This window comes from Heterodontus francisci, chromosome 24 (genome assembly GCF_036365525.1).
Source record: "Heterodontus francisci isolate sHetFra1 chromosome 24, sHetFra1.hap1, whole genome shotgun sequence".
Taxonomy (NCBI): Eukaryota; Metazoa; Chordata; class Chondrichthyes; order Heterodontiformes; family Heterodontidae; genus Heterodontus; species Heterodontus francisci.
Genome location: NC_090394.1, coordinates 76879366 through 76906708, shown reverse-complemented (window position 1 = coordinate 76906708; position 27343 = coordinate 76879366). Strand labels below are relative to the sequence as shown.

Below are 27343 nucleotides of genomic sequence, written 5' to 3'. Positions count from 1 at the left end.
CACATCCGCTAGGAGACCAGGTACCCGGATCGAGAGAAGCCTCCGGCCTGCGTCTGGTTGGCCGGAGTTGCCTCCTCCTGCAGTCCGCTCACCGAGCCTGGGATTCGAGGCTCTGTGTCTGACTGTCACTTCTCCTGTTTCCAGGACCCGGAGTCATGGTGGAGACGAGCCGCGGCTGCCCGCAGTGAGAGCGCCGGGAGATGCCGCCCACCAAAGACAAGGAGACGGAGGGCTCGCCCAGCGAGCAGGAGGAGATCGGAATGGACGGAGAAGCCGTCAGGTTGGTGCGGGAGGCCGGAGCAGCCCGAGTGGCTGTGGGGGGTAAATGATCCTGGTGTCGGGATGTCTCGCCCAGTTGGTGTGAGGGCGACAGGCTCGATTGCTGCACCGGCGGCTACTCAGAGGAAGAGGAGGAGGCCATTCGGCCCCTCCACCTTGTTCTGCCCTTCACTGGGGTCATGGCTGATCCTGGGTGATTAAATTGTCTTCCTCAGTAAGAGAGGGCACAAGGGTGGCTGGTGTGGGAAATGAGAATGTCACAGTGATGAGAGAGAGAGAGCTTCACTGATCCCTGACCTGGGAGTGCTTGATGACCATTGATCACACACCGCATACCTGAAGTAGAGGATAACCATGGGGCTAATGAGAGTGAGGAACCTAAAGTAATTAATATCAGCGCAGAAAAAGTATTGGAGAAACTTAAGGGACTAAAAGGTGAAAAATCCCCAAGACCTGATGGCCCACATCCTAGCGTTCTAAAAGAAATGGCTACAGAGGTAGTGCAGGCACTGGTCACGATTTTCCAAAATTCCCTAGATTGTAGAACGGTCCCAGCAGATTGGAGGTTAGCAAATGTACAGTACTGCTCAAGGAAGGAGGGACAGAGAAAACAAGGAACTCCAAGCCAGTTAGCTTGACGTCAGTCATGGGGAAAATGCTGGAATCTATTAAGGAAGTATTAACAATGCCCTTAGAAAATCATAGTATGATCAGACAAAGTCAACATGGTTTTATGAAAGGGAAATCATATTTGCCAAATTTATTGGAGGTTGTTGAGGATGTAATTAGGGAAGATGAAGAGAAATCAGATGATATATACCTGTATTTCCAAAAGACATTTGATAAGATGTCTCACAAAAGGTTAAAATGCAAAATAAGGACTCATGGAGTTGGGGGTAATATGTTAGCATAGTTGGGGGATCGATTAATGGACAGAGAGTAGGGCATTTCAAGTTGGCAGGCTGTAACTAGTGGAGTGCCGTAAGGATCAGTGCTGGGGCCTCAGCTATTTACAATCTATGTTAATGACTTCGACAAAGAGACCGAGAGCAATGTTTCTAAGTTTGCTGACAATACAAAGCTAGGTGAGAATGTCAGCTGTGAGGAGGACACAAAGAGACTGCAAAGAGATATAGGTAGGTTAAGTGAGTGGGCAACAAGGTGGTAGATGAAGTATAACGTGTGAGGTTATTCTTCCGTAGTTATAATAGAAAAGCAGGATTTTTTTTTTGAAAGGTCTGAAACTCGTAAATGTTGATATTCAGAGAGACTTGGGAGTACTCATACAAGGGACACAAAGTTAGCCTGCAGGTACTTCAAGCAATTAGTAAGGCAAATGGCATATTGGTCTTTATTGCAAGAGGATTGGAGTACAGGAATGAGAAAGTCTTGCTACAATTGCACAGGGTTTTGGTGAGACCACAAAACTATGTGCAGTTTGGTCTTCATATCTAAGAAAGGATATAGTTTCCTTGGAGGCGGTACAGCGAAGGTTCACTAGATTGGTTCCTGGGACGAGAGGGTTGTCCTATCATAGGCTGAGTAAATTTGGCCTATACTCACTGGAGTTCCCCTCCAAGCCACACACCATCCTGACTTAGAAATATATCGCCGTTCCTTTACTGTCACTGGGTCAAAATCCTGGAACTCCCTTCCTAACAGCAATGTGGGTGTACCTACCCCAAATGGACTGCAGCTGTTCAAGAAGGTAGCTCACCACCACCTACTCAAGGGCAATTAGGGGTGGGCAATAAATGCTGGCCTGGCCAATGACACCCACATCCCATGAACGAATAAAAAAAAAGTTTAAAAGAATGAAAGGTGATCTCATTGAAACAAACAAGATTCTGAGGGGGCTTGGCAGGGTAGACACTGGGAGGTTGTTTCCCCTGGGTTGGAAATCTGGAACGCAGGGGCACAGCCTCAGGGTAAGGGGTTGATCATTAAGGACTGAGATGAGGAGAACTTTCTTCACGCAAAGGGTTGTGAATCTTTGGAATTTTCTATCCCAGAGGGTTGTATATGCTCCATCGTTGAATAAATTTAATGCTGAGGTAGACAGATTTTTGGTGTCTCAGGGAATCAAGGGATATGGCGAGTGGGCGGGAAAGTGGAGTTGACGTCGAAGATTGGCCATGATGGCATTGAATGGCAGAGCAGACTCGATGGGCCATTTGATCTACTCCTGTTCCTGTTTCTTATGTTCTTAACCTTCTGTCTGTCTATCTCTCTCTGCTTGTTCACTCTTGTTCTCTACCCAGTATGGCACCCCCATTTCCCCCGCCCCCCACAGTCTCCTCGTTACTAGCTCTAATTTTTCTCCTTCCTCCCCCTGCCCTCCCCACCACTACAGTCCTACGGACCTCTCAGAGATCCTGAAGGAAGGAACAAAGGAGTCTCATGATCGAGCAGAGAACACTCAGTTTGTCAAGGAGTTCCTGAAGGGCAAGATTCGGAGAGAACTGTTTGAGGTGAGGTTGATTGTGATCTTTGTTGATGTGTACTCTAGCAGTCAGGTTATGAGGGCTTCCCTGCAGACTGGTTGTGTAGCAGGAGATGGTTAGCAACAGAAGGAGATACAGAAAGGGCGACACTGGGACATAATAGGTTTGATGTCACCAGGCACCATCGTCGGGAGAGGGTGGGAGAATTGACCCATTGACCTGCATAGGATTTGGTCTGTTGTGGGCACTTCATTGTGTGATTACATGAATGCAGATTGTTCTGGAAGGACTCGGCTCAGCACATCACTGTTCAAATTGATCTGTTTATTGTCAAAGATTCAAAATGCCATTGTGTGAATGGGTCCCATCACAGGGTGGGTGAGTTCCCCAGCTCCCATCATTGTCGGTCACTCAGGCCGGTTCGTCCGACTGCTGCTGGTCACGTAGGCCCCATCACTCGGACTTGCTGCCGGTCACTCGGACGTGTTGATCAGAGTTCCACCGGTCACTCGGACATGTGATTTACATCCACATGGGGTGGTGTCGGTGTTGAAGTTAATCCATGAGGTTTGTAAGATTTTAATCTTACTGCCGCATAAGAAAAGGCTGTTTCAAGACCCCTGTTGAAATGAGCTGACAGCTCTTTATAAACAAGACATTTGCTTGTTTCTTTAGCAAGGGAGTCGAGTTATGGAGGCCAGGCAGGAAAATGGAAAATCAGACCAGCCATGTTTATTATTGAATGGTGGAACAGGCTCGACGGGCCGAATGGCCTCCTCCTGCTCCTGTTTCCTGTGTTATGTTCCTGATGGCCCAGTGACTAATTGCATCAGGCAGTGTAGCAGGGAGCTCGAGATTAGGAGGCACTGGGCTTTATACCTGGCCTCTGAGCTAGCTAACTGTTTAGATGAGATGTGTCAACAGTCGCTCTCACCTCTAAGTCAGAAGGTTGTGCGTTCAAGTCCCACTCCTGACTTCATCCAGCCTAATACTCCAGTGCAGTACTGAGGGAGCGCTGCACTGTCGGAGGGTCAGTACTGAGGGAGCGCTGCACTGTCGGAGGGTCAGTACTGAGGGAGCGCTGCACTGTCGGAGGGTCAGTACTGAGGGAGCACTGCACTGTCGGAGGGTCAGTACTGAGGGAGCGTTGCACTGTCAGAGGGTCAGTACTGAGGGAGCACTGCACTGTCGGAGAGTCAATACCGAAGGAGCGCTGCACTGTCGGAGGGTCAGTACCGAGGGAGCCCTGCACTGTCGGAGAGTCAGTACCGAGGGAGCCCTGCACTGTCGGAGGGTCAGTACCGAGGGAGCCCTGCACTGTCGGAGGGTCAGTACCGAGGGAGCCCTGCACTGTCGGAGGGTCAGTACCGAGGGAGCGCTGCACTGTCGGAGGGTCAGTATTGAAGGAGCCCTGCGCTGTCGGAGGGTCAGTACTGAGGGAGCGCCGCGCTGCCGGAGGGTCAGTACCGAGGGAGCGCCGCGCTGCCGGAGGGTCAGTACCGAGGGAGCGCCGCGCTGCCGGAGGGTCAGTACCGAGGGAGCGCCGCGCTGCCGGAGGGTCAGTACCGAGGGAGCGCCGCGCTGCCGGAGGGTCAGTACCGAGGGAGCGCCGCGCTGCCGGAGGGTCAGTACCGAGGGAGCGCCGCGCTGCCGGAGGGTCAGTACCGAGGGAGCGCCGCGCTGCCGGAGGGTCAGTACCGAGGGAGCGCCGCGCTGCCGGAGGGTCAGTACCGAGGGAGCGCCGCGCTGCCGGAGGGTCAGTACCGAGGGAGCGCCGCGCTGCCGGAGGGGCAGTACCGAGGGAGCGCCGCGCTGCCGGAGGGGCAGTACCGAGGGAGCGCCGCGCTGCCGGAGGGGCAGTACCGAGGGAGCGTCGCGCTGCCGGAGGGGCAGTACCGAGGGAGCGTCGCGCTGCCGGAGGGGCAGTACCGAGGGAGCGTCGCGCTGCCGGAGGGGCAGTACCGAGGCAGCGCCGCGCTGTCAGATTCCATCTTTTGGATGAGTTGTTAAACCTGAGGCCCTGTCTACCTTCTCAGGTGGCCAATATTTATCCCTGAACCACTGCCGCAAAAATAGATTATCTGGTCATTATCACATTGGTTCTTTGGATCTTGCTGTGCACAAATTGGCTGTTTCATTTCCTACACTTCAAATGTCCTTCATTGGCTGTAAAGCACTCTGGGACATCCTGAGGTTGTGAAAATGCGAGTTTTTATTTCTTACGGATTAGGAGCAGTCTCTGATGATACAGTGCAGCATGGAGTGGTCTGAGATACTTGCTTCGAGAATGATCCTTGTGCAGCCCAAATCCCAGGAGTGTGTTTAGAATCTGTTGCACTCGGGCTGAGACCAATTTTCAGAGGTGGGTGGGGCAAGATTGGGCCTCAGCACCCGTGGGCTAGGGAATCAGTCAGGGTTCCTGGGCTGATTGCTATCCATTGACCCCCATTGGAAAGGGCAGTTTGAGGATCAGGTCAAGCTTGGCTTCAATGTCCCATTTCCCCCTTCCCATGATCGGGTAACTTGCCAATGCGAACCTTCCACATGAATGGCTTAAGGTCCTGGGGCTATCAGTTGCCTTTTAAACAAACCCCGAGCCCCTCCGGGAGGAGAGGGTGGTAGATCGATAAAACTAACTGGGGTTTGGTGTCCTGAGCAGTTCTATCATTGCCACCACCTTGTGTTACAGTTGGGCACGGTGGCCCTCTACTTCACCTATTCCGCCCTGGAGGAGGAGATGGATAAGAATGCAGAACATCCTGGCTTCGCTCCCCTCTACTTCCCGCTTGAACTCCACCGCAAGGATGCTCTGGCCAAGGACCTGGAGTACTTCTACGGGGCAGACTGGCAGGACCAGATCGAGTGTTCAGAGGCCACAGCAAGATACGTGGAGCGTATCCGTCACGTGGGGGAGAATGAGCCCGAGCTGCTGTCGGCACATGCCTACACCCGTTACATGGGAGACCTGTCGGGGGGACAGGTGCTGAAGAAAGTGGCACAGAGAGCCCTGCGCCTGCCCAGCACCGGAGAGGGGGTGCAATTCTACACCTTTGACAACATTTCCAACCCCACCCGCTTCAAGCAGCTGTACCGATCGCGGTTGAACACTCTGGAGCCCAGCAGGCAGATCAGGGAGAGGATCGTGGAAGAAGCCAACCGAGCCTTTTGCTTCAACATGGAGGTGAGCATTACTGATGAGTGTTAACGGGGAGAGGAGGAGCGCAGCTCCCACTCCCACCCTTCGTGTGACTATGCCCTGCCTCACCCAGACTCGTCCAGGTTATGTGATGCAGTGCGGCTGGTCAGGGAGCAGCGAGACCCGGCACAGCTTTCACTGATGAACCAAGCAATGCCATGTAATAACATGCAGCGAGACGAGATCAGAGAATGGCAGAAACATTTCGGGTCGCAACCTTTTGTTGGATTGCTCCTCGCTTCTTTTGAAGTATCTCCTCCCAAATAATGTTGCCCACTTTCCCTGCACACAGTGTGTTTCTGCTATTTTCTGCCCTAATTATGATTTCTACTTTCTTTTCTCTTTATCCCTGTTGGAGGAATTGAAACAGTTGGAGCCCATCACCCCTGTGCTCTCTGTCCTACATTGGCTCCCAGTTAAGCATTGTCTCGATTTAAAAAAAAAAAAAAATTTCATCCTTGTTTTTAAATCCCTCCATGGCCTTGCCCCTCCCTATCTCTGTAACATCCACTAGCTCAATAACCCTCTGAGATATCTGTACTTCTCTAATTCTGGCCTCTTGAATGTCACTGATTTTAATCGCTCCACTTTTGGTGGTTGTGCCTTCAGCTTCCTGGACTCTTAAGTTCTGGAACTCCCCCCTAAACCTCTCCACCTCCCCCTCTCTCCTGTTTTTAAGATGCTCTTTATAACCGACCTCTGAGCAAACTTTTGGTCACCTGTCCTAACATCTCCTAATGTGGCTTGGTGTCGGTTTTTGTTTGATAATCCCTCCTGTGACGCACCTTGAGACATTTTGCTGCATTAAAGACGCTATATAGATACAAGTTGTTGAATGAACAATGCGGCTCCTCCCTCTCGTCTGTGTAGCGAGGGAGCTAGTATCTGGTAAATGAATAAATGAATGCTGTATTTGTAATGGTGAGGGGCTTGCTGGGGCCTGCATCCCTTGGCTGAGACCTGTATTGATGTTTACATGAATTGCTCGTGGTGTTGAGAATGGGAAGCCTCAGTGTTGCATTGAGTGAACTCGTGCTTCCCCGCAGTAAAACAACTTCTGCCGGTTGCCAGCTTTGTTTCTGACTGCACACTTGATGGCTTGTAACTGCCCCACTTCATTCCTTGTTCTAATCACAAATTCCTGCAGGTTTTCGAGGAATTGGATAAGTTTGGAAAAACCCTGGGGGAAGTGGTGCAGGAAGCTGGACTCCCGCTCCATGATGGGAAAGGAGATGCCCGGAAGTGTCCATTCTATGCTGGAAAAGGTACACGAGCTTGGCATGTGGGAAATGTAATTGGGGATGATGGAGCAGATCCCTGGCGTGTGATTGGGGCATGATGGAGCAGATCCCTGGCGTGTGATTGGGGCATGATGGAGCTGATCCCTGGCTTGTGATTGGGGCATGATGGAGCTTATCCCTGGACTGTCATTGAGGAAGGATGGAGGGGATCCCTGGACTGTAATTGGGTGATAATGGGGGGGATCCTTGGACTGTAATTGAGGGGTGGGTCTCCAGTCTGATGGATGGATGGGGGGGGGTGGGGGGGAGAAGAATGGGATCCCTGCACTGTGATTGAAGGAAAACAGTTCAGAGACCCCAGATATTAGAGCAGTAACTAGGTGCAACGTTAGATGCTCCTGTGGATTGATCACAGCACCTGAACACCGAACCTCTGTCAGTCTCCAGCCTGTGGGAGTTAACTATTCATTTATTGGGCAGCTGTAGTCTGGCCTCCAACGGAAATGGTTCCTTGGTATTGAGTTGGTCCAGTTTATACCGAGGGGCTGACTCGCCAACATCTGAACAAGTACCGGTCAGAGAACCCAAGCTCATGTCAAACTGCTGGCACAGCCTGCCAATGCTGGTGTGGATCTGCATGACAGTGTAGTTCTATGTACTGGTGTATTTCACTGTATACAGCAGGTCAATGTAATTAACCGCGGCACATAGCACTCTGCATCTTGATTAATTCCATCGCCATTTTTTCCTCTCTCTCTCCAGGCGATGGTGAAATGGGGTGCCTGCTTCACTCTGTGGTGGCCATGGTACAGAGCTGTCCTTTCCAGCTGGTGCTAGCTGCTCTTCTGGCACTCACAGCTGGCTGGTATCTGATGTGAGGTTTACAGCCACAGACGGGGACTGTCTAATGAAAGAGATGCAAAGCTGCCCCCATTGCAACACCCCATCCCTCACCTCCCCAAAGTAGTATTTGATCCGTTCTGTGGAGATCCAGCAGAATCGACAGTGAGAGTCAGAGACTGGATGCCTGCTCCAGCTCCTCTCCCTTTGCAGTGTTTGGCCTCAAACACAGGCCTGTTAACTCGCAGCTCAATGTTCTGCTGTGTTTAATTAGTATGCTGGTAAGCACGACTCTCTGGAACTCATGCCACTGCCACAGCAAGGTGTAAATAGTGTTTGCTGGGAATGCAGAGTCCTACCTGTGACTGCCTCCCTGAGTTAGTGTTTCACCACTGTCACTGCATGCATGTTTTGGAGAAAATTAGAAATTTCCAATTTATTTTGAAGGAGCACAGCTGGTTAATTACTGTAATTCATCAAAAATCTGTCACTGAGACAGATATGCACCAACCCACCATGTACCTCAAAGACAGGAACATATGCCTAACCACTGTGACCTCACTCCGAGATGGAGAATTGTAGTAAATTCTATGTCTCTGGCTCAGCATTTGCCTCCCTGTGGATCCAGGCCTGGCTGACCTGAAGACCCTGATTAATTTCCTAGGTGTTGTCTGGTTGGGATGCAATTAAACATAACATTGTGTGAAATTCCACTTTCTTTAATCAGTGACTGGACCTGAATAATTTCAATAAGTTTGCTCTTTATCTAATGTATTTATGCACTCAAATATTAAACATTCTAACAAGTCTCTGGCTAAATGTCCTTATTTGCACTGACTGCACATTACATAGAAATTACAGAACAAAAACAGGCCATTTGGCCCAACTGGTCTACGCTGGTGTTTATGTGGATATTGAGGATTGCTCCTGGGATATGGAGCAGAATCCTATTCTGTTGTAGGATCACGATTTTCAGCTGACACACAAGTTAATGTTCACTGTGAAACTGGAAACTTGAGGAGTAGAGTGCCAGCAGATAAAACAGCCAGGAAATTAATTCAGGTCTGTGATTTGCTAGTTGATCTCAGCCATAGCTACTGGCACCATCCTAAAGAACTTCCAGCATACTTGGGGCGGCACAGTGGTTAGCACCGCAGCCTCACAGCTCCAGCGACCCGGGTTCAGTTCTGGGTACTGCCTGTGCCTGCATGGGTTTCCGCCCACCGCCAAAGACTTGCAGGTAAATTGGCCATTGTAAAATGCCCCTAGTGCAGGTAGGTGGTAGGGAATATGGGATTAATGTAGGATTAGTATAAATGGGTGGTTGCTGGTTGGCACAGACTCGGTGGGCCAAAGGACCTGTTTCAGTGCTGTATTTCTAAATAATAAAAAAATACTTGAACAATATTTATGTAGATTTAGCGTTCATAGGTGGCAGGTTGTTCAACCTTGCCCGTCTAAAAGCGAAGACCAAAGTACGAAAAGTCCTCATCAGGGAACTCCTCTTTGCTAACGATGCTGCATTAACATCTCACACTGAAGAGTGTCTGCAGAGACTCATCGACAGGTTTGCGGCTGCCTGCAATGAATTTGCCCTAACCATCAGCCTCAAGAAAACGAACATCATGGGACAGGACGTCAGAAATGCCCCATCTATCAATATCGGCAACCACAAGAGTTCACCTACCTAGGCTCAACTATCACCAGTAACCTGTCTCTAGATGCAGAATTAAACAAGTGCATGGGAAATGCTTCCTCTATGTCCAGACTGGCCAAGAGAGTGTGGAAAAATAGCGGACTGACACAGAACACAAAAGTCCAAGTGTATCAAACCTGTGTCCTCAGTACCTTGCTCTACGGCAGCAAGGCCTGGACAACGTGCGTCAGCCAAGAGCGATGTCTCAATTCATTCCATCTTTGCTGCCTCCGGAAAATCCTTGGCATCAGGTGGCAGGACCGTATCTCCAACACAGAAGTCCTCGAGGCGGCCAACATCCCCAGCATATACACACTACTAAGCCAGCGCTTGAGATGGCTTGGCCATGTGAGCCACATGGAAGATGGCAGGATCCCCAAGGACACATTGTACAGCGAGCTCGCCACTGGTATCAGACCCACCGGCCATCCATGGCTCCGCTTTAAAGACGTCTGCAAACGCGACATGAAGTCCTGTGACATTGATCACAAGTCGTGTGAGTCAGTTGCCAGCGATCACCAGAGCTGGCGGGCAACAATAAAGGCGGCGCTAAAGCATAGCGAGTCGAAGAGACTTAGCAGTTGGCAGGAAAAAAGACAGAAGCGCAAGAAGAGAGCCAACTGTGTAAAAGCCCCGACAACCAATTTTATCTGCAGCACCTGTGAAAGAGTCTGTCATTCTAGTATTGGCCTTTATAGCCACTCCAGGCGCTGCTGCACAAACCACCTCTAGGTGCTTACCCATTGTCTCTCGAGATAAGGAGGCCAAAGAAGTCTCAAAATAACCTGCACAACTGAATCCATTTCACAGCAAGACCGAAGCCTTTCAATTTGACTTAATCCTAATTAATTTAAGGCTCTTTGTAGGAACAGAGGAATTGCTGGCTGAGAAAAGCATCCTGGTAGTGACATGTTGAAAGTGCAGTTGTTAACTAATCCTGGCAACCAGTTAACCAACCCAGACGTGAGGTGAGGAAGGCCCCAGCGGAGAGCAGTCAGAACAATGGATGCAAAGTCAACACAAGTCTCACATTACTCATACTCAATCCCAAAATGTTATTTTCTGAAAAAATCTAATTTGCATTTTAATTATACAATAACTGCTTCCACCTCCTCCCTTGGAGGCCTGTTTCATAGATTAACCACTGCATGTTTGAACTCTCTCATTAGCATGAACTATTTATCAAATCTCTTCATGATGTTGAAAGCTTCCATAAATCACCTGAAGTCTTCCCTTTCACAGGCTGGTGTCAATTACTTTGCATCATAATGCAGCATAAATAAGGTATCATCTGTGACCCTACACTGCATGCCAGGTCAACATTGGCAGAACTCCCAACAGTGGCCGGTGGAAGCCTAACTTATTCTTGAGGGTCATTACTGAAACTTTCCTGCTCAGAATATCACAACTGTTTTACTTAATCTTCATTTATACACGGACCATTCTGGGGACAGTAGCATTCTGGTTGCAAAGAATAATGGATCGGGAGTTAGGTGACTAGTTACCCAAATGCCCCAACTAAGACTCGCTGGAGCCTGTATCAGCAAGGATGACATAATCTGGAGTAAAATAGACAACAATCCAAGGAGCAAAAGTAACATGGGATAAATTGTAGGAAAACCTTAGAAATTCCTCCCAACTTCATAAACAAGCAAAATCCAGGAGACAGTTGTGTCACTTCAAGATTTATGACAGAGGACTTAAACGAAAGAGGCATCTCCAACTTGCAACAATTTTGTGTTGTCCAAAACATTGATCACATAGTGCAACAGCTGTGATTAAATACTGTATCTGTCACTATATTTACATGGTCATTGACATCACTGTACAGAAGTAATCAAGACTACAAAATAAAATGTAAGGATTTTCTTATTGGAAAATGAGAGCATGTCCCGGGTCTTGCTCCGAGGGAAAGGAATTCCTTCAGCAGCCCCCTGCCATTCTGACACAGGGATGGCACGAAATGTGCATCCTTCACAGCGGTGCACCAGCCCTCAATCTGGTCACCCAGGCTGGTCTCAGTTTCCACTCGAGCGCTTTCCTGAAATCAGAATACAACCAGTAAAACTTTCAAAGCAGCAGGTTTATCAGAATTGAGACTAATGCAAGAGCAGGTAGATTGAAAGTGAGCACTCGTGTCCTGGAATACTGGTTAATATGAGCATTGTGTTTACAGAGGATGTAAAACACCCCACACAGTCAGGAATGCCGTGAACCTTTAGTGAACACCCACCACTGTACCAACATAATAAGTCTCTCAAACTCACTCGTTAAGCTTTGCGGCCTCTCAAGAGAAATCATGCACAAAAACAGTTTGCACTGTGAACCTGCCTGAACCCATTTCACTGAGGACTCAAGAGGAAAGACTTCCACCTTGTATCCATTTTGGGGGTTGTACTCATTGTTAATTAACTGGCATTAACCATTCAGAAAATGCCATAGTACTGAGCAAGGTAGCCATTCTCGCACAACACACACCAGAGGAAGAATTGCACGCATGTCAATGTGCTACATTTACAATGCACACAAGATGCGCGAGACCAACACAGCCTTATTTTGGCCAGACACTGGACAAACTAAGTGCTGTTAGGGTGACGATAAAGGGAAAACAAAAAGGTTTCCTACCTCTGACACACGTCAGCTAAACATTCGCTTTAATTTGGTAAGGAATCCCTCCTTGCTTTCCCCTGGCTCTGCCTCAGGCGTTTCTGACTCTTTTCCCCTCGTCTCAGTGGTCGCCCGGGCTTTAGTGCCTGTAGATACAAACAGTGAAAGCCCAGGTTCAGAATGAGGAAACCGACCACACCAGCACGTGTGTAAACCACCACAAGCCATTCATGCTTGTTTGAGAGTTTTAACAGTAATAATGCATCAGTGAATAAGGTCAAATTAGGGAAAATAGTAAAAACTTAAAAATTAAAAGCACTTTATCTGAATGCACAAAGCATTCATAAGATAGAAGAATTAATGGCACAAAGAGATAAATGGGTTTGATCCAATAGCCATTACAGAGATGTGGTTGCATGATGACCATGGTTGGGAACTAAATATTCTAGGGTACTTGATGTTTTGGAAAGACAGACAAAATGGAAAAGTGGGGGGTAGTACTGCAAAAAGGATGACATAAGGACAGTAGTGAGGAAGGATCTTGGCTCAGAGGAGCAGGTAGAATCAGTATGGGTGGAGGTAAGAAATAAGAAGGGTCAGAAAACACTGGTGGGAGTAGCTTATAGGCCCCCTGTTGCTGCTGAACAGTGTAATAAACAAGAAATAAGAGCCTGTAATAAAGACAATGCAATAATTGTGGGGGCTTTATTCTTCACATAGACTGGACCAGGGTTGTCCAACATACGGCCCATGTGCCAGGAGCTGGCCCGCCAAAGGTTTCCATCCGGCCCACGGATGTAAACTGTACCTGGGGCCATTCCTCATAGTCACCAGGGGTTCGTGACTGGAGGAGAAATTTCCCATTGTCAGACCGACTTTTAAAGATAATTGCAAGTCAGTTTCACAGCTGACAGGCGCTGACACTGGGAACAGCAGTTTCCTAACTTCAGAGAGACTCGGGATTTTCCAGCAGGTTCTGAGCTTTTTTTTTTAAAAAGCCCACCGAAAAATCCCAAGTCGTCCGGAGTTGGGAAACCGCTGTTCCCAATGTCAGCACCTGTCAGCTGCGAAACTGACCTGCGTTCTTTAAAAAAAACTGACCAACCATCTGCTGACCGTTCCCGATCTTTGCAACTGAGACAAAGAGAGAGGGGGGGGGGGGTAAAGAGAGAGAGAGAAGGGGGGAGGAGAGAGAGAGAGAGAGAAGGGGGGAGGAGAGAGAGAGAGAGAGAAGGGGGGAGGAGAGAGAGAGAGAAGGGGGGAGGAGAGAGAGAGAGAGAGAGAAGGGGGGAGAGAGAGAGGGAGAGAGAAGGGGGGAGAGAGAGAGGGAGAAGGGGGGAGAGAGAGAGGGAGAAGGGGGGAGAGAGAGAGAGAGAAGGGGGAGGAGAGAGAGAGAAGGGGGAGGAGAGAGAGAGAAGGGGGGAGGAGAGAGAGAGAAGGGGGGAGGAGAGAGAGAAGGGGGGAGGAGAGAGAGAAGGGGGGAGGAGAGAGAGAAGGGGGGAGGAGAGAGAGAAGGGGGGAGGAGAGAGAGAAGGGGGGAGGAGAGAGAGAAGGGGGGAGGAGAGAGAGAAGGGGGGAGGAGAGAGAGAAGGGGGGAGGAGAGAGAGAAGGGGGGAGGAGAGAGAGAAGGGGGGAGGAGAGAGAGAAGGGGGGAGGAGAGAGAGAAGGGGGGGAGAGAGAGAAGGGGGGGAGAGAGAGAAGGGGGGAGAGAGAGAAGGGGGGGAGAGAGAGAAGGGGGGGAGAGAGAGAAAGGGGGGGGAGAGAGAGAAAGGGGGGGGAGAGAGAGAAAGGGGGGGGAGAGAGAGAAAGGGGGGGGAGAGAGAGAAAGGGGGGGAGAGAGAGAAAGGGGGGGAGAGAGAGAAAGGGGGGGAGAGAGAGAAAGGGGGGGAGAGAGAGAAAGGGGGGGAGAGAGAGAAAGGGGGGGAGAGAGAGAAAGGGGGGGAGAGAGAGAAAGGGGGGGAGAGAGAGAAAGGGGGGGAGAGAGAGAAAGGGGGGGAGAGAGAGAAAGGGGGGGAGAGAGAGAAAGGGGGGGAGAGAGAGAAAGGGGGGGAGAGAGAGAAAGGGGGGGGAGAGAGAGAAAGGGGGGAGAGAGAGAAAGGGGGGGGAGAGAGAGAAAGGGGGGGGAGAGAGAGAAAGGGGGGGGGAGAGAGAGAAAGGGGGGGGAGAGAGAGAAAGGGGGGGGAGAGAGAGAAAGGGGGGGGAGAGAGAGAAAGGGGGGGGAGAGAGAGAAAGGGGGGGAGAGAGAGAAAGGGGGGGAGAGAGAGAAAGGGGGGGAGAGAGAGAAAGGGGGGGAGAGAGAGAAAGGGGGGGAAGAGAGAGAAAGGGGGGGAGAGAGAGAAAGGGGGGAGAGAGAGAAAGGGGGGAGAGAGAGAAAGGGGGGAGAGAGAGAAAGGGGGGGAGAGAGAGAAAGGGGGGGAGAGAGAGAGAAGGGGGGAGAGAGAGAGAGAAGGGGGGAATACAGGGAGCGAGGACGACACGGGTGGGGAGGGGGGAACAACACAGAGAGAGAGGGAGGGAGAATGATCAGGATCACTGAGATAGACATCTATCTGGAATACTCCGCCTCACTCCAGCTGTACAGGCAAACACTGACTACTTGTGCAAGCAAAAAATGTCAGGGTATCTCACTAAATCAGTGTGCAACATAGTGAAGAGCAAGTAATTCAATAAATTAGTCTTCTTATTTAAAGCTTCTTCACTAAAATGTACATTGGTCATTGTTTTAAGTAATAGTAAGATAAATTTTTATGCCTTTATCTTTCCAAACTTGTATCACTGGCCCCCGATGTAAGACAAAAATTGTAATGGAAAATTAGTGTAAAAGGTATGACAGTAGATAAGCAATGGCAAATATTTAAAGAATTCTTTCATAATCCTCAATGAGTCTACATTTCACTAAGAAACAAAACCTCTACAGGAAGTGATCCATCCTTGGCTAAGAGATTAAAGATAGTATTAGATTAAAAAAGGTTTATAATCTTGCCAAGATGATGGCAAGCCCTGATGATTGGCAGAGTTTCAGAAACCAGCAAAGGATAGTCAAAAAATGGATCAAGAGGGAGAAAATAGAATGAGAGCAAACTAGCAAGAAATATAAAAAACAAATTGTAAGAACTTCTACAAGTATGTAAAAAGAGTAGCGAGATAAACGGGGTCCCTTATGGGCTGAGGCAGGAGAAATTATAGTTGGGAATAAGGAATTGGCTGAGACATTAAACAAATATTTTGTGTCTCTTCACAGTAAAAGACAAAAAAAAACAGAAATAGTGGGGAACCGAGGGTCAAAGGACAGTACTGGAGAAATTAATGGAACTAAAAGCCAACAAATCCCTTGGACATGACAGCCTACAATCCAGGGTTCTAAATGAGGTGGCTGCAGGAATAGTGGATGCATTGGTTGTGATCTTCCAAAGTTCGCTGGATTCTGGAGTGGATTGGTAGGTAGCAAATGTACCACTAATTAAGTAATGAGGGAAAGAGCAAACTGGGAACTACAGGCCAGTTAGCCTGACATCAGTTGTCGGGAAAATGCTGGAATCTATTATTAAGGAAGTGCTAGTAAGGCACTTAGCAAATAATGATTAGGCAGAGTCAATGTTGTTTTATGAAAACAAAATCGCGTCTGACGAATCTATTAGTTTTTTGAGGATACAAGTAGTTGTAGTGGACATAATATATTTGGATTTTCAAAAGGCATTTGATTAGGTGCCATATGAAAAATTTTACCCTAAAGGCTCATGGGGTTGGGGGTAATATATTAGCGTGGATAGAAGATTGATTAACGGACAGAAAACAAAGTAAGAATAAAAGGATCATTTTCAGGTTGGCAGGCTGTTACTAATGGGGTGCTGCAAGGATTAGGCTGGGGCCTCAGCTATTTACAATTTGTATTAGTGACTTAGATGAAGGGACCAAGTGAAATTTATCTAAGTTTGCTGATGATACAAAGTTAGGTGGGAAAGTAAGCTGTGAGGAGGACAGAGAGTCTGCAAAATTATACAGACAGGTTAAGTGAGTGGACAAGAAAGTAACATAAGTATAATGTGGAAAATTGTGAAATTATTCACCTTGGTAGGAAGAATAGAAAAACAGCAAAATACTTTTAAATGGTCAGAAACTATTAAATATTGGTGTTCAGAGGAATTTGCGTGTCCTTGTATATGAAACACAAAGTTAGTATACAGGTACAGCAAGCAATTAGTAGGTAAATGGCATGTTGGCCTTTATTGCAAAGGGTTTGGAGTACAAGAGTAAGGAAATCTTGCTGCAGTTGTTCAGGGCTTTGGGGTGAGGTCACACCAAGAATACTGTGTGCAGTTTTGGTCTCCATACCTAAGGAAGAATGTATTTGTCTTGGAGGGGCGCAACAAAGTTTCACTAGACTGATTCCACGGATGAGGGGGTTGCCCTATGAGCAGAGACTTTTTGTCTTTCATGGGATGTGAGCGTCACTGGCAAGACCAGCATTTGTTGCCCATCCTAATTGCCCTCGAGAAGGTGGTGGGGAATTGCCACCTTGAACTGCTGCAGTCCTTCTGGTGAGGTACATTCAGTGCTGTTAGGAAGGGAGTCCCAGGTTTTTGACCCAATGACAGTGAAGGAATGGCAATATATCTCTAAGTCAGGATGGTGCGTGACTTGGAGGGGAATTTCCAGCTGATGTTCCCATGCGTCTGCTGCCCTTGTCCTTTTAGGTGGTAGATGTTGCGGGTTTAGACAGTGCTGTCAAATGAGGCTTGGCAAGTTGCTGCAGTGCATCTTGTAGATGGTACACACTGCTGCCACTGTGTGCTGGGGGTGGAGGGAGTGAATGTTGAAGGCGATGGATGGGGTGCCGATCAAGCAGGCTGCTTAGTCCTGGATGGTGTCGAGCTTCTTGAGTCTTGTTGGAGCTGCACTCATCACACTCCTGACTTGTGCCTTGTAGATGGTGGTTATGCTTTGGGGAGTCAGGAGGTGAGTTACTCGCCACAGAATTCCCAGCCTCTCATCTGCTCTTGTAGCCATAGTATTTATATGGCTGGTCCAGTTAAGTATCTGGTCAATGGTGACCCCCAGGATGTTGATGGAGGAGGATTCAGCGATGGCAATGCCGTTGAATGTCAAGGGCAGATGGTTAGATTCTCTTTTGCTGGAAATGGTCATTGTCTGGCACTTAAGTGGCAAGTAACATTCACACCACACAACAGCCCAAGCCTGGATGTTGTCTAGAACTTGCTGCCTGTGGGCACAGACTGCTTCAATATCAAAGGAGTCACGAATGGCACCGAACACTGCAATCATCAGCGAACATCCCCACTCCTGACCTTATGATGGAGGGAAGGTCATTGATGAAGCAGCTTAAGATGGTTGGCCAAAGGACACTACCTGAGGAACTCCTGCAGTGATGTCCTGGGCCCCGAGATGTTTGGCCTCCAACAACCACAATCATCTTCCTTAGTACTAGGTATGACTTCAACCAGTGGAGAAGTTTCCCCCGATTCCCATTGACTTCAATTTTGCTAGGGCTCCCTGAAGCCAAACTTGGTCAAATGTTGGCTTGATATCAAGGGCAGTCACTCTCACCTCACCTCTTGAATTCAGCTCTTTTGTCCACATTTGGACCAAGGCTGTAATGAGGTCAGGAGCTGAGTGGATCTGGCGGAACCCGAACTGAGCATCAGTGAGCAGGTTATTGCTGTGTAAGTGCTGCTTGATAGCACTGTCAACAACACCTTCCATCACTTTGCAGATGATTAAGAGTAGACTGATGAGGTGGTAACTGGCCAGATTGAACTTGTCCTGCTTTTTGTGTACAGGACGTACATGGGCAATCTTCCACATTGTCGAGTAGGTACCAGTGTTTAGCCGTACAGCTTGGTTAAGGGTGCAGCTAGTTCTGGAGCACAAGTTTTCAGTACTACTGCCAAGATATTATCAGGGCCCATAGCCTTTGCTGTATCCAGTGCCTTCAGCCATTTATTGATATTATGTGGAGTGAATCAAATTGCTTGAAGACTGACATCTGAGATGCTTGGGACCTCAAGAAGAGGCTGAGGTGGGTCATCCACTCGGCAATTCTGGCTGAAGATGGTTGCAAGTGCTTCAGGCTTGTCATTTGCACTGACATGCTGCCCGCCCCCACTCCATCATTGAGGATGGGGATATTTGTGGAGCCTCCTCCTCCTGTCAGTTGATTAATGGTCCACCACCATTCACAACTGTATGTGGCTGGACTGCAGAGTTTTGATCTCATCCGTTGGTTGTGGAATCGCTTAGGAACATAGCAGCAGGAGTAGGCCATTCAGCACGTCGAACCTGCCCTGCCATTCAATATGATCATGGCTGATCATCCACTTCAATGCCTTTTTCCCCACACTATTCTCATATCCCCTTATCTCATGTGCGTTTAGAAATCTGTCAATGACTGAGCTTCCACAGCCCTCTGGGGTAGAGAATTCCAAAGATTCACAACCCTCTGAGTAAAGAAATTTCTCCTCATCTCTGTCCTAAGTGGCTTCCCCCTTATTTTGAAATTGTGTCCCCTGGTTCTAGACTCCCCAACCAGGGGAAACATCTGTCTATCCCTTTAAGCATTTTGTAGGTTTCAATGAGATCGCCTCACATTCTTCGAAACTCTAGAGAATACAGGCCCAGTTTCCCCAATCTCTCTTCATAGGACAGTCCCGCCATCCCCAGAACAAGTCTGGTGAACCTTTGTTGCACTCCTTCTATGGCAATAATATCCTTCCTAAGGTAAGGGGACCAAAACTGCACACAGTACTCCAGGTGTGGTTTAACCAAGGTTCTACACAACTGAAGCAAGACTTCACTACTCCTGCATTCAAATCCTCTTGTGATAAAGGATAGCATACCATTAGCCTTCCAAATTGCTTGCTGCACCTGTATGTTAGCTTTCAGTGACTTATTGACGAGGACATCCAGGTCCCTTTGTACATCTACACTTTCCAATCCCTTACCATTTAAGAAATACTCTGCACATCTGTTCCTGGCAAAGGTGGGATCTGTACAAGTTGGATGGGTTGCACCTGAACCGGAATGGGACAAGCATCCTTGCTGAGGTTTGCTAGTGCTGTTGAGGGGGAGGGGGGGGGGGGGCCGGTGGTGGGTTTACACTAATTTGGCAGGGGGATGGGGATACAGAGTGGAGGTACAGTAGGGGGTAATATAGAATAGAAAGTGAGTCTGTCTGCAAGGTAGAGCAAATATAGACCTGGTAAGGCACAAGTGAAAAATGCAAGGTTGCATTGCATCTATTTCAATGCAAGGAGTCTAACTAGTAAGGAGATGAATTGAGGGCGTTGATTAACACATGGGATTATGATATTATTGCTATCACAGAGACATGGTTGAGGGAGGGACAGGACTGGCAGCTCAATATTCCAGGGTATGGAACCTTCAGGCGCAACAAGGGATGGGATAAAAGAAGAGGTGGCATTGCACTGTTGATCAAGGAGTCAATTACTGCAGTAAGGAGGGATGATATCTTAGAAGGTTCCTCAAATGAGGCCATTTGGGTAGAACTTAAAAACAAAAAGGGGGCAATCAGTTGGCTGGGAGTGTAGTCCAGGCCTCCAAACAGTCAGGAAGAGATAGAGGAGCAGATAAGTAGGCAAATCTCAGTTGTAAAAATAATAGGGTAATAATAGTAGGGGATTTCAACTTCCCCAATATTAACTGGGATAATCTTAGTGCAAAAGGCTTAAAGGGGGCAGAATTCTTAAAATGCATACAGGAGAGCTTTTTGAGCCAGTATGTAGAAAGTCCTGGACCTAATCCTGGTGAATGAAGCCGGTCAAGTGGTAGAAGTGTCAGCTGGGGAGCATTTCGGGGATAGTGACCATAACTCTAAGATTTAAGGTAGTTATTGAAAAGGACGAAGATGGAACAGAAATAAAGGTACTGAATTGGGGGAAGGCCAATTTCAATATGATAAAACAGAATCTGGCCACCAAAGTGGACTGGGAGCAGCTACTTGTCGGAAAGTCTACATCACATCAGTGGGAGTTATTCAAAGAGGCAACAGAGTTCAGAGCCAACATGTACCCGTTAAGGTGAAGGGTAGGACTAACAGGCCCAGGGAACCCTGGACGTCAAGGGATATAGAGGATTGGATCAGGAGAAAAAAGGAGGTTTATGGCAGATCCCAAGCGCTGAAAACAGTGGAGGCACTAGAGGCGTATAGAAAGTGTAGGGTGGCACTTAGAAAGATAATTAGGAGAGCGAAGAAGGGACATGAAAAAACACTGGCGGACAAAATAAAAGAAAATCCTAAGGTGTTTTATAAGTATATTAAGGCCAAGAGGATAACCAGGGAAAGAGTGCGGCCCATAAGGGACCAACGTGGCAATCTTTGTGTGGAGCCGGAGGACATAGGTGAGATTTTAAATGATTACTTTTCATCAGTGTTCACTGGAGAAGGACAATGTAGGTGTAGAGATCAGGGAGGGGGATTGTGATATACTTCAACATATTAGCATTGAAGGGGAAGAAGTATTAGATGTTTTAGCAGGCTTAAAAGTGGATAAATCCTCAGGCCCAGATGAGATGTATCCCAGGCTGTTATGTGAGACATGGGAGGAGATAGCAGGGCTTTGACACAAATCCTCTCTGGCCACAGGAGAGGTACCAGAAGACTGCAGGACAGTGAATGTGGTGCCATTATTCAAGAAGGGTAGCAGGGATTAACCAGGTAATTACAGGCCGGTGAATCTATCAGTGGTTGGGAAACTACTGGAAAAAATTCTGAGGGACAGGATTAATCTCCACTTGGAGAGGCAGGGATTAATCAGGGATAGTCAGCATGGCTTTGTCAGAGGGAGATCGTGTCTAACTAACTTGATTGAATTTTTCGAGGAGGTGACTAGATGTGTCGATGAGGGTAATTTTTTTTTTAATTCATTCATGGGATGTGGGCGACGCTGGCCAGGCCAGCATTTATTGCCCATCCCTAATTGCCCTTGAGAAGGTGGCAGTGAGCTGCCTTCTTGAACGCTGCAGTCCATTTGGGGTAGGTATACCCACAGTGCTGTTAGGGAGTTCCAGGATTTTGACCCAGCGACAGTGAAGGAACGGCGATATGGTTCCAAGTCAGGATGGTGTGTGACTTGGAGGGGAACTTGCAGGTGGTGGTGTTCCCATGTATTTGCTGCCCTTGTCCTTCTAGTTGGTAGAGGTCGCGGGTTTGGAAGGTGCTGTCTAAGGAGTCTTGGTGCATTGCTGCAGTGCATCTTGTAGAAGGTACACACTGCTGCCACTGTGCGTCGGTGGTGGAGGGAGTGAATGTTTGTAGATGGGGTGCCAATCAAGCGGGCTGCTTTGTCCTGGATGGTGTCGAGCTTCTGGAGTGTTGTTGGAGCTGGACCCATCCAGGCAAGTGGAGAGTATTCCATCACACTCCTGACTTGTGCCTTGTAGATGGTGGATAGTCTTTGGGGAGTCAGGAGGTGAGTTACTCGCTGCAGGATTCCTAGCCTGTGACCAGCTCTTGTAGCCGTGGTATTTATATGGCTACTCCAGTTCAGTTTCTGGTCAATGGTAACCCCTAGGATGTTGATAGTGGGGGATTCAGCGATGGTAATGCTGTTGAATGTCAAGGGGAGATGGTTAGATTATCTTGTTGGAGATGGTCATTGCCTGGCACTTGTGTGGTGCGAATGTTACTTGCCACTCATCACCCCAAGCCTGTATATTGTCCAGGTCTTGCTGCATTTCTACACGGACTACTTCAGTATCTGAGGAGTCACGAATGGTGCTGAACATTGTGCAATCATCAGCGAACATCCCCATTTCTGACCTTATGATTGAAGGAAGGTCATTGATGAAGCAGCTGAAGATGGTTGGGCCTAGGACACTACCCTGAGGAACTCCTGCAGTGATGTCCTGGAGCTCAGATGATTGACCTCCAACCACCACAACCATCTTCCTTTGCGCTAGGCATGACTCCAGCCAGCGGAGGGTTTCCCCCGATTCCCATTGACCTCAGTTTTGCTAGGGCTCCTTGATGCCATACTCGGTCAAATGCTGCCTTGATGTCAAGGGCAGTCACTCTCACCTCACCTCTTGAGTTCAGCTCTTTTGTCCATTTTTGAACCAAGGGTGTAATGAGATCAGGAGCTGAGTGGCCCTGGCAGAACCCAAACTGAGCGTCACTGAGCAGGTTATTGCTAAGCAAGTGCTGCTTGATGACACTGTTGATGACACCTTCCATCACTTTACTGATGATAGAGAGTAGGCTGATGGGGCAGTAATTGGCCGGGTTGGATTTGTCCTGCTTTTTGTGTACAGGACATACCTGGGCAATTTTCCACATTGCAGGGTAGATGCCAGTGTTGTAGCTGTACTGGAACAGCTTGGCTAGGGGCGCAGCAAGTTCTGGAGCACAGGTCTTCAGTACTATTGCCGGAATATTGTCAGGGCCCATAGCTTTTGCTGTGTCCAGTGCCTTCAGTCATTTCTTGATATCACGCGGAGTGAATCGAATTGGCTGAAGTCTGGCATGTGATGCTGGAGACTTCAGGAGGAGGCCGAAATGGATCATCAACTCGGCACTTCTGGCTGAAGATTGTTGCAAATGCTTCAGCCTTATCTTTCACACTGATGTGCTGGGCTCCCCCATCATTGAGGATGGGGATATTTGTGGAGCCACTTCCTCCAGTTAGTTGTTTAATTGTCCATCACCATTCATGGCTGGATGTGGCAGGACTGCAGAGCTTAGATCTGATCCGTTGGTTATGGGATCGCTTAGCTCTGTCTATCGCATGCTGCTTACGCAGTTTGGCACGCAGATAGTCCTGTGTTGTAGCTTCACCAGGTTGACACCTCATTTTTAGGTATGCCTGGTGCTGCTCCTGGCATGCCCTCCTGCATTCTGCATTGAACCAGCGTTGGTCTTCTGGCTTGATGGTAATGGTAGAGTGAGGGATATGCTGGGCCATGAGGTTACAGATTGTGGTTGAGTACAATTCTGCTGCTGCTGATGGCCCACAGCGCCTCATGGATGCCCAGTTTTGCATTGCTAGATCTGTTCAAAATCTATCCCATTTAGCACGGTGATAGTGCCACACAACACGATGGACAGTATCCTCAATGTGAAGGCTGTGCGGTGGTTACTCCTACCAATACAGTCATGGAAAGAAGCATCTGCAGCAGGCAGATTGGTGAGGACGAGGTCAAGTATGCTTTTCGCTCGTGTTGGTTCCCCCACCACCTGCCGCAGACCCAGTCTAGCAGATATGTCCTTTAGGACTCGGCCAGCTCGGTCAGTCGAGATGCTACTGAGCCACTCTTGGTGATGGACATTGAAGTCCCCCACCCAGAGTACATTCTGTGCCCTTGCCACCCTCAGTGCTTCCTCCAAGTGGTGTTCAACATGGTGGAGTACTGAGTCATCAGCTGAGGGAGGGCGGTAGGTGGTAATCAGTAGGAGGTTACCTTGCCCATGTTTGACCTGATGCCATGAGACTTCATGGGGTCCAGAGTCGATGTTGAGGACTCCCAGGTCAACTCCCTTCCTATTGTATACCACTGTGCCGCGCCACCTCTGCTGGGTCTGTCCTGCCGGTGGGACAGGACATACCCAGGGATAGTGATGGCAGTGTCTGAGACATTGTCTGTAAGGTATGATTCCGTGAGTATGACTATGTCAGGCTGTTGCTTGACTAGTCTGTGGGACAGCTCTCCCAACTTTGGCACAAGCTCCCAGATGTTAGTAAGGAGGACTTTGCAGGGTCGACAGGGCTGGGTTTGCCGTTGTCGTTTCCGGTGCCTAGGTCGATGCCGGGTGGTCCGTCCTGTTTCATTCCTTTTTTTATTAACTTCGTAGCGGTTAGGTACAACTGAGTGGCTTGCTAGGTCATTTCAGAGGGCATGTAAGAGTTAACCACATTGCTGTGGGTCTGGAGTCACATGTAGGCCAGACCAGGTAAGGACAGCAGATTTCCTTCCCTAAAGGACATTAGTGAACCAGATGGGTTTTTACAACAATTGACACCTGTTTCATGGCCATCATTAGACTAGCTTTTTTAATTCCAGTAGATGGAAGTAAAGCAGATGTAGTATACATAGATTTCAGTAAGGCTTTTGTTAAGGTCCCGCATGGGAGATTGGTGAAGAAGGTCATCTTCTATGGGCGGCACAGTGGCGCAGTGGTTAGCACCGCAGCCTCACAGCTCCAGCGACCCGGGTTCAATTCTGGGTACTGCCTGTGTGGAGTTTGCAAGTTCTCCCTGTGTCTGCGTGGGTTTCCTCCGGGTGCTCCGGTTTCCTCCCACAAGCCAAAGACTTGCGGGTTGATAGGTAAATTGGCCATTAGCAATTGCTCCTAGTATAGGTAGGTGGTAGGGAAATATAGGGACAGGTGGGGATGTGGTAGGAATATGGAATTAGTGTAGGATTAGTATAAATGGGTGGTTGATGGTCGGCACAGACTCGGTGGGCCGAAGGGCCTGTTTCAGAGCTGTATCTCTAAAAAAAAAAAGGTAAGAGCCCATGGGATCGAGGGCAATTTTGCAAATTGGATCCAAAATTGGCTTCGTGGCAGGAGGCAGAGGGTAATGGTTGAGGGTTGTTTTTGCGATTGGAAGCCTGTGACCAGTGGTGTACCGCAGGGGTCGGTGCTGGGACCCTTGCTGTTTGTAGTGTACATTAATGATTTAGACGCGAATAAAGGAGGTATGATCAGTAAGTTTGCAGATGACACAAAAATTGGTGGTGTTGTAAATAGTGAGGAAAAAATCCTTAGATTACAGGGAGATATTGATGGGCTGGTAAGATGGGCAGAGCAGTGGCAAATGGAATTTAATCCTGAGAAGTGTGAGGTAATGCATTTTGGGAGGACTAACAAGGCAAGGGAATATACAATGGATGGTAGGACCCTAGGAAGTAGAGAAGGTCAGAGGGACCTTGCTGTACTTGTCCATAGATCACTGAAGGCAGCAGCACAGGTAGATAAGGTGGTTAGGAAGGCATATGGGATACTTGCCTTTATTAGCCGAGGCATAGAATATAAGAGCAAGGAGGTTATGATGGAGCAGTATAAAAGGCTAGTTAGGCCACAGCTGGAGTACTGTGTACGGTTCTGGGCACCACACATAGAAACATAGAAAATAGGAACAGGAGTACGCCATTTGGCCCTTCGAGCCTGCTCCGCCATTCATTATGATCATGGCTGATCATCCAAATCAGTAGCCTGTTCCGGCTTTCGCCCCATACCCTTTGATCCCTGTTGACCCAAGAGCTCTCTCCAACTCCTTTTTGAAAACATTCAATGTTTTGGCCTCAACTGCTTTCTGTGGTAGGGAATTCCACAGGCTCACCACTCTCTGGGTGAAGAAATTTCTCCTCATTTCAGTCCTGAATGGTTTATTCCGTATCCTTAGTCTATGACCCCTGGTTCTGGACTCCCCCACCATCGGGAACATCCTTCCTGCATCTACCCTGTCAAATCCTGTTAGAATTTTATAGGTTTCTATGAAATCCCCTCTCACTCTTCTGAACTCCAGCGAATATAATCCTAACCAACTCAATCTCTCCTCATATGTCAGTCCCGCCATCCCAGGAATCAGTCTGGTAAACCTTCGCTGCACTCCCTCTATAGCAAGAACATCCTTCGTCAGATAAGGAGACCAAAACTGCACACAATATTCCAGGTGTGGCCTCACCAAAGCCCTGTATAATTGCAAGCAAGACATCTCTGCTTCTGTACTTGAATCCTCTCGTTATGAAGGCCAACATACCTTTTGCCATTTTAACCGCCTGTTGCACCTGCATGCTTACCTTCAGCAACTGGTGTATGAGAACACCCAGATCTCACTGCATATTCCCCTCTCTGTTTATAGCCATTCAGATAATAATCTGCCTTCCTATTTTTGCTACCAAAGTGGATAACCTCACATTTATCCAAATTATACTGCATCTGCCATGCATTAGCCCACTCACTCAACTTGTCCAAATCACCCTGAAGCCTCTCTGCATCCTCCTCACAACTCACCCTCCCACCCAGTTTTGTGTCATCTGCAAATTTGGAAATATTACATTTAGTTCCCTCATCTAAATCATTAATATATATTGTGAATAGCTGGGGTCCTAGCACCGATCCCCGCGGTACCCCACTAGGGGGAGGTGGTGGAAGCAGGTACGATAGCGACGTTTAAGAGGCATCTTGACAAATACATGAATAGGATGGGAATAGAGGGATACAGTCCCCGGAAGTGCAGAAGGTTTTAGTTTAGGCAGGCATCAAGATCGGCGCAGGCTTGGAGGGCCAAATGGCCTGTTCCTGTGCTGTACTGTTCTTTGTTCGTTCTTTGTCACTGCCTGCCACTCGGAAAAAGCCCCATTTATCCCTACTCTTTGTTTCCTGTCCGGCATCCATCGCAATACACTACCCCCAATCCCATGCGCTTTAATTGTCGAAAGCCTTCTGAAAGTCCAAATAAACCACATCCACTGGCTCTCCCTCATCAACTCTGCTAGTTACATCCTCGAAGAATTCTAATAGATTTGTCAAGCATAATTTCCCTTTCATAAATCCATGCTGACTCTGCCCGATTCTACCACTGTTCTCTAAGTGCTCTGCTATAAAATCTTTGATAATGGACTCTTGAATTTTCCGCACTACCGACGTCAGGCTGACTGGTCGATAATTCCCTGCTTTCTCTCTACCTTCTTTTTTAAATAGTGGGGTTACATTAGCTACCCTCCAATCTGTAGGAACTGTTCCTGAGTCTACAGAATCTTGGAAGATGACCACCAATGCATCCACTATTTCTAGGGCCACTTCCTTAAGTACTCTGGGATGCATACCATCAGGCCCTGGGGATTTATCGGCCTTCAATCCCATCAATTTCCTCAAGACCATTCCTTGACTAATACTGATTTCTTTCAGTTCCTCTCTCTCACTAAGCCCTGTGTTCCCCAACATTTTTGGTATGATATTTGTGTCCTCCTTTGTGAAGTCAGAACCAAAGTATGCATTTAGTTGGTCAGCCATTTCTTTATTCCCCATAATAAATTCCCCTGTTTCTGACTGTAAGGGACC

The 27343-nt window shown here is 48.2% G+C and overlaps 2 protein-coding genes across 4 annotated transcripts in view; one reads left to right on the top strand and one right to left on the bottom strand.

The window, feature by feature from the left end:
* Positions 1-8808, top strand: LOC137383567 (heme oxygenase 2-like). Its single transcript, XM_068056680.1, has 5 exons — positions 1-280; positions 2633-2750; positions 5413-5904; positions 7067-7184; positions 7923-8808. The coding sequence occupies exons 1-5, from the start codon at positions 201-203 to the stop codon at positions 8036-8038; spliced, it is 924 nt and encodes a 307-aa protein (XP_067912781.1). The 5' UTR covers positions 1-200; the 3' UTR covers positions 8039-8808.
* Positions 8809-11365: 2557 nt separating this feature from the next.
* Positions 11366-27343, bottom strand: part of dnaja3a (DnaJ heat shock protein family (Hsp40) member A3a) — a 34247-nt gene continuing 18269 nt past the window's right edge. For 2 of the 3 annotated variants that reach the window (XM_068056677.1, XM_068056678.1), the window contains 2 exons: positions 12322-12449; positions 11366-11737 (listed from right to left, as the gene is read on the bottom strand). In XM_068056677.1, the coding sequence (XP_067912778.1) occupies positions 12334-12449 (116 nt within the window). In that variant the 3' untranslated portion in view covers positions 11366-11737; positions 12322-12333. The remainder of the gene's footprint in view (positions 11738-12321; positions 12450-27343) is intronic. The other variant, XM_068056679.1, reaches the window with a different exon arrangement.

Bases quoted from the DNA above. Each gene is read 5' to 3' on its own strand.
- LOC137383567 (XM_068056680.1), top strand. From the start codon at position 201: ATGCCGCCCACCAAAGACAAGGAGACGGAGGGCTCGCCCAGCGAGCAG. The intron at 2,751-5,412 runs GTGAGGTTGATT...CTTGTGTTACAG, and splicing joins TTCGGAGAGAACTGTTTGAG to TTGGGCACGGTGGCCCTCTA. The intron at 5,905-7,066 runs GTGAGCATTACT...AAATTCCTGCAG, and splicing joins CCTTTTGCTTCAACATGGAG to GTTTTCGAGGAATTGGATAA.